The sequence below is a fragment of the Chlorocebus sabaeus genome, chromosome 15 (assembly GCF_047675955.1).
Source record: "Chlorocebus sabaeus isolate Y175 chromosome 15, mChlSab1.0.hap1, whole genome shotgun sequence".
Classification (NCBI taxonomy): Eukaryota; Metazoa; Chordata; class Mammalia; order Primates; family Cercopithecidae; genus Chlorocebus; species Chlorocebus sabaeus.
In genome coordinates, this window is record NC_132918.1 from 89,602,084 (window position 1) to 89,614,282 (window position 12,199).

The 12,199-nt window shown below is 51.5% G+C and overlaps 2 protein-coding genes across 2 annotated transcripts in view; both read right to left on the minus strand.

The window, feature by feature from the left end:
• Positions 1–6,952, minus strand: part of TMEM44 (transmembrane protein 44) — a 41,578-nt gene extending 34,626 nt beyond the window's left edge. The window contains 3 exon segments of the mRNA XM_073023758.1: positions 2,079–2,172; positions 4,617–4,743; positions 6,466–6,952. Of these exon segments, the coding sequence (XP_072879859.1) occupies positions 2,079–2,172; positions 4,617–4,743; positions 6,466–6,602 (358 nt within the window). The 5' untranslated portion in view covers positions 6,603–6,952.
• Positions 6,953–10,421: 3,469 nt separating this feature from the next.
• Positions 10,422–12,199, minus strand: part of LSG1 (large 60S subunit nuclear export GTPase 1) — a 30,424-nt gene continuing 28,646 nt past the window's right edge. Inside the window, exon 14 of the mRNA XM_008009576.3 lies at positions 10,422–11,876. Coding sequence (XP_008007767.3) covers positions 11,697–11,876 — 180 coding nt within the window. The 3' untranslated portion in view covers positions 10,422–11,696. The remainder of the gene's footprint in view (positions 11,877–12,199) is intronic.

Here is a 12,199-nt window from a genome sequence, read left to right on the forward strand (position 1 = left end):
GCCTCTTCTGGACTAGAGCTCCTAAGGATAAGGCACCGTCCCCTGGTGGTTTCTCCAACCTCCACGGAGCAGAACTGGTACGAGCGTGGTAAAAGCATCGACCAGTGAATCAGTGATGGCACCAGCGGGAACTGTGTGCAGGACAAACAGCAATGAGCAGTGTCTTTGTCCTTGAAATATAAGATAGGCACTCCTCTGAGCAATTCTGTTTATTTTTTCTTTTAGAGATGAGGTCTCACTAGGTTGCCCAGGCTGGACTTGAACTCCTGGGCTCAAGCGATCTCCCACGTCGGCCTCATGAGTGGCTGGGATTCCAGGTGTAAGCCACTGCCCAGCTCTCTCCTGAGAAACTCTAAAAAGAGCGTTTCTCTTCTGGGCAGCAGTGAGCCGCTGAGGGCGTGCTACACTACACACTGATGCAGCATCCCCTTGGGTTTACTGATTTATTTTCAAGACAGGGTCTCGCTTTGTCACCCAGGCTGGAGTGCAGTGGTGCAATCACCGGGCACTGCAGCCTCCACCTCCTGGACTCAAGTGATCCTCCCACCTCAGCTTCCCAAGGAGCTGGGACCACAGGCATGTACCATCACGCCCTGCTGCTTTTTAAAATGTTTGTAGAGATAGGGTCTTGCTATGTCGCCCAGGCTCACCTCAAACTTTTGGCCTCAAGCAATCTTCCCAACTCAGCCTCCCAAAGTGCTGGGATTACAGGTGTGAGCCACGGCACCACGTGGTTCATCCCCTTCTTTTTTCTTTTTTTTTTTTTTGAGACGGTGTTTTGCTCTTGTCGCCCACGTTGGAGTGCAGTGGTGCAGTCTGCAAGCTCCAGTTCCCGGGTTTACACGATTCTTCTGCCTCAGCCTCCCAAGTAGCTGGGATCACAGGTGCATGCCACCACGTCCAGCTAATTTTTGTATTTTTTTAGTAGGGACAGGGTTTCATCATGTTGGCCAGGCTGGTCTTGAACTCCTGACCTCAAAATGATCTGCCTGTCTTGGCTTCCCAAAGCACTGGGATTACAGGGGTGAGCCACCACACCCAGTCCCTCATCCCCTTTTTGAACAAGGGCCCAAGCACACGGCTGACCCTTCTCAAGAAGCCCCAGCCGCAGATACCCGGGGCCACTCACCCTGGCCCAGCCATTTCCAACCCCTGCCGTGCCTGTGGTGGCCCGTGCCCATTCCTGCCACCCACTTCCAGTAGCTGTGAAGCTTCGCCTGACCACCCCAAACCTGCACGCTAAGCTATCACTATTCATGCCCAAGCCCTGCTCCACGCCTCCTCCTAGCCTTTGCCCATGCTGCTGTGTGCCTGGAGTGCCCTGCCTGTGCCCAGCTCTAGTGCCCCGTGCTTCCTTGACACTGGCAGCCCTTCCCTCCCTCTGGCTGCCCACAGTGTGCACACACCCCCAAGCTGGCAGCCCTAACACAGGGGGACAAGAGCAAAACTCCACCTCAGAAAAAAAAAAGAAGGATGAACCACGTGGTGCCGTGGCTCACACCTGTAATCCTATAGCACTTTGGGAGGCTGAGTTGGGAAGACTGCTTGAGGCCAAAAGTTTGAGGCCAGTCTGGGCGACATAGCAAGACCCTATCTCTACAAACATTTTAAAAAGTAGCTGGCAGCCTAAAAGAAGGATCCTCTCCTTCTTTTTTTGGGGGGGGGTGTTATTTTTGTTTTTTTTGAGATGGAGTCTCGCTCTGTCACCCCAGCTGGAGTGCAGTGGTGCGATCTCGGCTCACTGCAACCTCTGCCTCCCGGGTTGAAGCGATTCTCCTGCCTCAGGTTCCTGAGTAGCTGGGACTATAGGCACCTGCCATCACGCCCGGCTAATTTTTCTATTTTTAGTAGAGACAGGGGTTTCACCATGTTGGCCAGGATGGTCTCGATCTCCTGACCTCGTGATCCGCCCGCCTCAGCCTCCCACAGTGCTGGGATTACAGGCGTGAGCCACCACACCTGGCCCTTCTCCTTTGTGCCTGGCTGGGACCCACTCAGGGAGTGATAAGGGGTAGGCATTTGGCATGCTGATGCATGAATGGGTGAATAGAGACAGGAAAAGACAGCCACACACTCACCTGAATTAGACTTGAATTTGGATCCACAGACTGGGAAGAGAATGAACATAAAGTTCACTAAGTCAACAGCTGCTAGGTAGGCACCAGTGAAAACCTGGGAGCAAATGGGAACAGAGTCTTGGCATTCAAGCATCTTTTCTCAGCCCCTACAGCGTCTGTCATCCGGGACCCTGTATCACGTGTGTTACACTGATGTGGTGCCTCCACGTGTATTCCTCCAGGGACACCTCCCGCCAACCCCGGAAAAGTCCATTGTCATCTCCACTTGGCTGATGAGGAGATGAGGTGTTTATATGACCCAACCCAAGGTAGGCAGATGCCCACCAGTAGGGTTGGGATAAGAGCCCAGTCCCCAGCTCTATTCCACACACGTCCCACTGCATGAGGCAGTCTCCACTGTGTACCTTTGGCCCACTGAGCTGCTCTGGCCCTCAGTTTCCTCATCTGCAAAACAAGCATACTAACGGTGCCTCCGTCAAAGACTGTCGGGAGGGTTACTCGAGACAGTACACGGGCAGTGTTTAGACCAATGTCCGGGGAAAGCAAACCACCTCTAAAGGCACCAGCTACTCTGACAGTAGAGTCGGCGGTGAAGAACTTGCATTGTGGAGTTTGAATCTCGGAATCTTGGCACTGCTACTTACTAGATGGGTGACCCTTAACCTCTCTATGCTTCAGTCTCCACGTCTGTAGAACAGAAATAATGAGGACACTCACGTCATAGGATGCTGGTATTCCAGGAGTCAATACCAAAAGGTCTGTACTGCCAAGTATGTAGTTAAGTTTTTAATAAATATTATTATTGGACTTGAGCTGGGACCTATCGTATTCTTTTTTTTTTTGAGATGAAGTCTTGCTGTTGTCCAGGCTGGAGTGCAGTGGCATGATCTTGGCTTACTGCAACCTCTGCCTCCGGGGTTCAAACGATTCTCCTGCCTCAGCCTCCTGAGTAGATGGGATTACAGGCGTGTGCCACTATGCCCAGCTAGGTTTCTCCATGTTGGTCAGGCTGGTCTCCTGACCTCAGGCGATCTGCCCGCCTCACCCTCCCAAAGCGCTGGGAGTGCAGGTGTGAGCCACTGCGCCCGGCTGGCCCTACTGTATTCTATTAGCTAATGAGAATGGGCATCCAAAATGAAAGGTGATTTGCTTTTGAGACAACACTGCTCGAAGCAGGGTCTAGAATGCTCCAAATCTGCGCTCTGCCCACTGAGCTGCCTTCCTTCATTTCTACCTGGACGGGCATAAGGCCAAGACCAATCCCATGAGGTGCCTCCACAGGGGGCACAACAGGTTTTCTGGGGGATATGTGTTTTGGGATAGGAGCCTTCCACACAGGCTTGTTTGAGGGCCTGGGCTTTTAGGAAACTTGAAACTACTTCTCACTTGCCCCAAAGCCTACACCACTACCTGGATTAAAGCTGTAAATTACTATTTATTGAGCACCTACTAGGTGCCACGTGCTGTTTTAAGTGATGGGGATACAGCAGTGAACAAATCCTCGCCCTTGTAGAGCTGACATTCTAATGGGAGTTCACATACAAGAAGTAATAAACAGGTCAGGCGCGGTGGCTCAGGCCTGTAATCCTAGCACGTTGGGAGGCCAAGGCAGGCAGATTGTCCTGAGCCCAGGAGTTCGAGACCAACCTGGGCAACATGGTGAAACCCCGTCTCTATTAAAAATACAAAAAATTAGCCGGGTGTGGTGGCGCATGCCTATAATCCCAGTTACTCGGGAGGCTGAGGCAGGAGAATTGCTTGAACCCAGGAGATGGAGGAGGCAGTGAGCCAAGACCACACCATTGCATTCCAGCCTGGGTGACAGAGCAAGATTCTGTCTCAAAAAAAAAAAAAAAAAAAAAGGAATACACATAGGTAAAGTATATAGTGTATTAGGGATTAAGCTATAGAAAAAAACCAGATTAGAATAAGGGAATCCAGAACACTGGTACAAGAGGTGGGTCACCATTATAAGCAGGGGAGGTCTTATTGAGAAGGTGACCTTTTTTTTGCTTGTTTGTTTTTCGAGACAGAGTCTCGCTCTGTCGCCCAGGCCGTAGTGCAGTGGGGTGATCTCGGCTCACTGCAACCTCTGCCTCCCAGGTTCAAGTGATTCTCCCTGCCTCAGCCTCCCAAGTAGCTGGGATTATAGGCATGCACCACATCTGGCTAATTTTTGTATTTTTAGTAGAGATAGGGTTTCACCATGTTGGCCAGGCTGGTCTCAAACTCCTAACCTCAAGTGATTCGCCCGCCTCAGCCTCCCAAAGTGCTGGGATTACAGTGTGAGCCACTGCTCCCGGCTATGAGAAGTGACTTTTGAGCAAAGACTTGAAGGACTAAGCAGGGAGCCAAGTGGATATCAGAACAAGAGCCTCTGAGGGGGGCAGAAAGAACAGCAAGGCATAGGCTCTGAGGTGACACTGTGCTATGCATGTTGAAGCAACAAGACAGAGGCCACCACGCTGCAGCAGAGAGAAAGGCCAGGGCCTCTCCTAGTGCTGGCCCAAGCCACTGTCAGCTGTAGGCCCCACATACCTGGATTGTGAGCTGTCTGGCGAGAACAGCCCCGACAGTGTCACACAGACTGGTCAGGAGGCAGCACGCAGCACACAGCGCCGACTGGTCCTGCCTGGATTTCTTTGCACATCTCAGATAGAGAAGCCTGGAGTGACAGGGGTGTGGACAGAACACAGGAACCGTGAGTTTGGACCCAAACTCGTGCATCTGAAAAGGGAACTGTGACCCTGCACCCTCAGGTGGTGCTTTCTCCCCAAGGTATTTGGGAGGTGTTTTTGAACTCAGTTTACACATGGGAAACAATCAGAAGACTCCAGAACCGCCTGTCCAGACACCCACGGCAGGAGCTAGACCTCATGAGATGTGAAGACACCGCCTCTTTGAATGAAAAGGAATTAGTTTCTGACTCCAAATCAGGACGGCTCCATTTGATGACCCCCCACTCAGCACTGAAAAAGTAGCCATCGTGTTTTATTTTTTGAAAAGGAAACAGGAGGGTTATAAAAGTAACTCAGGCTGGGTACGGTGGCTCACACCTGCACTCTGGGAGGCCGAGGTGGGATGATCATCTGAGGTCAGGAGTTCTAGACCATCCTGGCCAACATGGTGAAACCCTATCTCTACTAAAAATACAAAAACAAATGGGTATGTCCAGATCCCAGGCAGGGTGAGAAGCAGAGGCTCACTCTTAACCCCTGCAAGGTTGGCAAAGTGCCTAACAGTGCTGGTCTGAGGACGGCTGTGAGGAACAAATGGCTAATGCGTGTCCAGTGCCGTGTTAGTTTCCAGCCTCTGATCTGGACAGTTTAATCTCTTTTACCAGCCTGACCCTTTTCCAGTGGGATCTGGGGTTTTGGTTCTTTCTTTTCGCTCAGACAAGTTATTTAACCTCTCAGAACCTCAGGGTTCACTACTGAAAGTGGGGGTAACAGTACCTACCTCCTGGTGCTGATATTCTGAGACAGGCATTGAAAGAGTTAATGAATGCAACACTGGGCCCATAGTAAATGTTCTCGGCGTCTTTTTATTTGTATTCCAGTCACTGGGTAGTGGGGCTGCAGAGTCTCTGCAATAGGACCAAATGCCTTAGGAGAATATCCACTGAGCGCCTACGGGGAGACACTTCTAACCTCTCCCAGGGGTGCTGGTCCTTTCTCCCCTGCCAGGGAATGCTTGGGCAGCACCATCCTGGGCACTGCTAGTGGATATCCATGCCTAGGACAGAGCGGCTGAGGACCTGGAGATTCACTCTTAGAACTTAGGCTACAGTGGGCATCTGGACAAACCAGTTCAGGTGCTGGACAGACCAGGGCAAACACAGGCCAGCTGGATCATCATCACGCCCGTTCCCGCCTAAGAGGACTTTGGGTAAACTGAGGCCAGAAACATCAAGGGACTTGCCAAGGTCCCTTAAGAGTTGGTGACCTAGCTGGAGCAATACAAATGATGTTTAATGAGCATTTACTAAGTGCTTTAACGGTACTGATTCATTGAATCCTCCCATCATGCTATGAGGTATTATCACCAGTCATAGGAGGCCCAGAGAGGTTCTGGAGCTTGCCCAGGTCACACGGCGAGTCAATGGGGAAGGGCTGACAACAGCACTCATGCTCGCGGTGTCCTCGGGGCCCCATCCGCTCCACCACCCAGCCTCCTTCCTTTGGCTTTCAGCCCAGCTTCCCTGTGCGTGGGATCTGGAAAGAAGTATCCCACTTCAGTCTACACAGCAATGTTCCATTGGATCCTGTCACTCAGCCATCTCCTTCATCCCCCTTTCCGCCCCCTCCTCTAGGTTTCCGAAAGGGAGTAGCAGGGGCGTGGCGCCCGTTTCCCCTCCCGACAGCCCCCCGACCCCCGGCCCCATTACAGCGCGTGGGCGGCGATCCAGCAGGAGGAGGCGCAGATCCACAGGCCGAAGGAGATGCAGACGCGGTGGCGGGCAAAGCAGCGGTCCAGGTAGTCCCAGTCCCAGAGCGCGGGCGCGGGGCTGGGCGCCTCCCCCATGGCGCGGCTGGGCGCTCTCCGCGGGGCCGGTGACCTGGGCGCAGCCTCCCTCGCCGCGGGCAGCCCCGAGCGCCGCCTTCTCTGGGTTCCCTTCCGCCGCGGCGGCTCCGGCCGAGCGCACCCACCGCGGGCAGAGAAAGGCGCGCTCCCGGGCGCGGGCGGCGGCGGCGAAGGCGCCGGAGAAAAGTTTCCGGGACCGCGCGCTCCCCACCCCTTGCGCTATTGTCGGGGGTCGGCGGGGCGGAGGCCGCCCCCCAGCGGCGGGAGCCGGGAGCTGCCCGGGCACAAAGACTGCGGCCCCCGCCCCCTGGCCCGAGGCGGCGCCCGCTCCCCGCCGATCTCTTCGCGGTCACCCACCTCCAACATCCTGGCCGAAGCGGGGCGGGCGGCTGGGCACGCGGAGGGCCGAGTCCCTGCCGGTCGCTATAAGGCACGGCGTCCCTTCCTGCATATTCCGCACATTTCCTGAGCCATCAGCAATTAGTTGCGCTGCTGAAGCCCATGGGTGCTGGGATCCCAAGGTGAAGGGGGCCTGGTCCTGATCCCGGACAGGGCGCAGTAAAAAGGAGGGGCGGGGTGCAAGGCCAGGAAGGAGGAAACAAACGTGCCGGAGAACAAATACCCCCACATCTGCGTCTCACTCTCTTTTCTGAAGCTGTCAGTTTCACCCTCCGCCCCCAGGCAGTCGTCCAAGCCCGGCTTCTGGATGCCATCCTAACCCACAGCCCTGGCAGCCAAGGAGCTTGTTCTCTCTGGAACCGGCCGCCTCCTGTCCAGCCACACGCCTCACAGTTCAAGCACACAGGGCCGTTTTTCTTGAGAGCAAACTATCGTTGTAATTTTTAAATCTCCTTATTGATCTTACTTTGTTTAAAGCAAGACATGACTTGAAAAAAATATTTCTACAGAAGGTGAAGATTTGAGAAAAAATCATTTGTTTTTTTAATTTAAAAAAACTACAAAACTGCAGCTTTATTGAGATATTATTTATATGCCGTAAACATAATTTTTTTTTTTTTTTGACAGAGTCTCACTCTGTTGCCCAGGCTGGAGTGCAATGGCTGGTCTTGGCTCATTGCAACCTCCACCTCCCAGGTTCAAGCAATTCTCCTGCCTCAACCTCCCAAGTAGCTGGGACTACAGGCACGTGCCACCACACCTGACTACTTTTGGTGTTTTTAGTAGAGATGGGGTTTAATCATGTTGGCCAAGCCGGTCTTGAACTCCTGACCTCGTGATCCACCTGCCTCAGCCTCTTAAAGTGATTACAGGCATGAGTCACCATGTCCAGCCAACATAGTCCTTTTAAAATGTACAATTCTGGCCAGGCACGGTGGCTCACACCTGTAGTCCCTGCACTTTGGGAGGCTGAGGTGGGCGGATCACTTGAGGTCAGGAGTTTAAGACTGGCCTGGCCAACATGGTGAAACCTCATCTCTACTAAAAATACAAAAGTTAGCCTGGCGTGGTGGCATGTGCCTGTAATCCCAGCTACTACAGGAGAATCGCTTGAACCCGGGAGGTGGAGATTGCTGTGAGCTGAGATGGTGCGACTGCACTCCAGCCTGGGCGACAGAGCAAGACTCCATCTCAAAACAAAACAAAAAATAAAACGTACAACTCAGCAGTTTTTAGTGTATGCATAGTGTTGTGCAACCAACATCATTATCTACTTTTAGAACATTTTCATCACCCCCACCCGAAAATAAACCCTGCCCACCGGCAGTTACTCTCCACTCCCCTCAACATTCCCAGCCCAGCAATCGCAAATCTACCGTCTGTCTCTATGGATTTGCCCATTTTGGATATTCCACATCAGTGTAATCATCCACTGTGTGACCTTTCTGTGACTTTCACTAGCATGTTTTCAAGGTTCCTTCATGTTGCTGCATGTATCAGTACTTCAGTCCTGCTTATGGCTCATAATACATTGTATAAGTATTTTTATACCGCATGTCGTTTATCCATTCATCAGTTGGACATCTGGGTTGCTTTCACCTTTGGGCTATTATGAATAATGCTGCTCTGAACATTTGTATACAGTTTTTGTGTGGACATGGGTTTCATGTTCTCTTGGGTATATACCTAGGAGTGTCCTTGCTGGAGTCTATGGTAACTATGTTTAACGTTTTGAGGAATTGCCAGACTATTTTCCAAAGTGGCTACACTATTTTAGTGGTACATTGTGTTTTCAAAGTTAAGATCTGGCCTGGTAAGGAGGCTCATGCCTGTAATCCTAGTACTCTGGGAGGCCAGGGTGGGAGGATCCGTGGAGTCCAGGAGTTGGAGACCAGCCTAGACAACCATAGGGACCCCTATGTTTTTGAGACCCTAGTCTCTCAAAAGAAAACAAAGTTGTAACCACTCAGGAGAAATTAAACCTAATCACTAATTTGATGATATTAGATTGGTGCAAAAGTAATTGTGGTTTTGGCTATCAAAAGTACTTTGGTGCAGGCCAGAAGCAGTGGCTGACGCCTGTAATCCCAGCACTTTGGGAGGCTGAGGCGGGTGGATCACTTGAGGTCAGGAGTTCCAGACCAGCCTGGGCAACATGGTGAAACCCTGTCTCTACTAAAAATACAAAAATTAGCCAGGTGTGGTGGCAGGCACCTATAATCCCAGCTACATGGGAGGCGGAGGCAGGAGAATCTCTTGCACCTAGGAGGCAGAGGTTGCAGTGAGCTGAGATCACGTCACTACACTCCAGCCTGGGCAACAGAGCAAGACTCTGTCTCAAAAAAACAAAAAACAACAAATAAAAGTACTTTGGTGCAAAAGTAATTGCGGTTTTGGCCATTAAAAGTAAGCTACTTTTTTTGGCCATTAAAAAGTAGAGACGGGGTTACATCATGTTGGCCAGGCTGGTCTTGAACTCCTGACCTCAAGTGATCCACCCACCTCGGCCTCCCAAAGTGCTAGGATTACAGGTGTAAGCCACCATGCCTGGCCAGATATGCTGATTTTTAAACAAGCCATAAAAATATGACACGCACTACAGTAGGGGCATGCTTAAAGTACATTGACGACACCTCGCATTGTGGGCGGGCGTGTGTGGGGGAAGGTTTTCAATAAATAACGCTGGAGAATGTTTGCTTTTGGCAACAAGGCCATGGCCGCAGCTCTGCAGAGGCCCTTGGAAGCGGCAAGAGATGGTATAGGGAGAAAGGCAAATAGCAGAGGCAGGGCACACCCACAGCAGGGAGGCGAGACGGTCAGCGGTCAGTCGCGAGGGAGTCGGGACTTCATCCTGCAGTGAACACTTTGGACGGTATTTTCTAACCACCTCACTCCGGGTCATCAGAACCCTGCCCAGTTCTCCCTGTACTTTCCACAGGGCTCTGCACATGGTCGGCCCTCAGGAAATGCATCAGTTCCTTAACCAGGCTCCTCAGAGGTCCAGCAGCTGCCCAGGAGCTAAAGATAACGTTTTTGGCCATGGTTCAGAGTTAGCCAAAAAGAAAAACTAATAAGAGGACCAGAGCACTTGTCCTCCTGGATGCTAGGCAGTGATGTGACTGCTCAAAGGCATTTCCTGTTGGCAGAGGTGGCAGGACCTCAGGCACCGTCCCTCTGAAGGAAGGGCTGCAGCGGCCTGGGCGGCCCTACGGGAGTGGGCAGCCAATGGTGACCGTAAATCCCAGCCACCTGGGGGAGACAGGCCAGCAGCTCAACAGCTTTCTCTTCCGGGAGGGCACGTTGCTTGAATCTGGGAGAGGGAGGTTCTAGTGAGCCGAGATCACACGACTGCACTCCAGCCTGGGCGACAGAGTGAGACTCCATCTCATAAAAAAAGAAAAACAGAAATACCAGAGACGGTAATTTATAAAGAAAAGATGTTTAATTGGCTCACTGTCCTATAGATTGTATAGGAAGCACAGCAGCTTTTACTTCTAGGGAGACCTCAGGAAACTTACAATCATATTAGAAGGCGAAGGAGAAGCAGGCACATCTAATATGGCCAGAGCAGAAGGGAGACAGAGGGGAGGTGCCACACACTTCAAAGCAATCAGATGTGACGAAGACTCAATATCACGGAGAACAGCACCGAGGGGGTGGTGCTAAACTATTTGTGAGGACTCTGCCCCAAAATCCAATCACCTCCCACCAGGCCCCACCTCCCACCGGGGGGCTTACATTTCCACATGAGACTTGGGGAGGACACAGATCCAAACCATATCAAGAGTGCTCTCATGCTTTTGATTATATTTCGTAACTATGTTATTTAATTTACATACCATACAATTCACCAATGTAAAGTGTGTAATTCAATGGTCTTAAGCATATTCACAGAGTTGTGTGACCATTGCTACAATCAATTTTAGGATATTTTTATCACTGCAAAAGGAAGGCCTCAATCTTCCCATTCCTCCCATCCCTGAGCAACCACGAGTCTACTTTCTCTATATGGAGATTTGCTTATTCTGGACATTTTAAATAAGTGGAATAGCCAGAGAAGATGGGGGCTAGGTAGTAAATACCACAGCTTCCCTGTCACCCGGTGACTACATTCTACATGTTCCTCAGTGGAAGTGAGCCCCCGCTGCGCACTAACCGAACCCAAGTCCCTGGTTTAGAGTCGGAGGAACCCAACTAGGACACCCACAATGGGGAGTTTCTGTTTCACCTTTGTCCCAAATGTGTCTCATGAACCATCCCTTGCAATTCTTTTTCTTGTGATATAGTCTCACTCTGTTGCCCAGGCTGGAGTGCAGTGGCGCGATCTCCATTCACTGCAAACTCTGCCTCCCAGGTTTGAGCGATTCTCCTGCCTCAGCCTCCTGAGTAGATGGGACTACACGTGTCCCCCACCTCGCCCGGCTAATTGTTTTGTATTTGTAGTACAGATGGGGTTTCACCGTGTTGGTGCATGAGCCACTGCGCCTGGCCAGGAGGAGGTTTCTAGGGCTCCCAGGTGACTCCTTGTCATCAGAGCTGGTGTTTCCAGGAGGCCCTCAGTCTTGACACGGAGACTGCTGGGTGCAGCTGTGCCCCGCAAGAGCAGGGCCTGTTCTACAGTGCCAGTGTCTTGTGACAGTTCCACAGGCAACAGGCAGTTTCTGCTCTTTTCCATCTGCACAATGCAGCCCAACCTCACAGATCCAGGTGCTTGTAGAGTCTGCGACTTTTTTCTTTTTTATTTCTGTTGCCATGTTTTTTCCAGGGCTTCCCCGCCCCATTCTCAGAGCTCACAGTGGCTGCAGTCACTACACCACTCCCAGGCTTGTAACCCATCACAGCCTGGACTCCTTTGGTCAAAGCCCTCACATTCTCCTAGGAAATAAGAGAAAACATTATCTGAGATGTCAGCAGGCTGTCCTTTAAGGGATATGCACAGTACTGTCAGTGGATCACTTCAAGATAAAAAGGAGTCAGTCACTCAGTAAATTCCTCCCTCCCTCCCTTTCACTGGTCCTCTTTCTCCCACCAGCATTCTGTCTTCATTTCATCTCTTCTCCCTCCTTATTCCCTCTTCAACTTTGTTTAGTCCCATACTTTCAAATGCCATCTACAACTAGACTCAATACCAGCTGTTTTCTGGAAATTCGTCTTTTTTTTTTGTGAGACGGAGTCTCGCTCTGTCGCCCAGGCTGGAG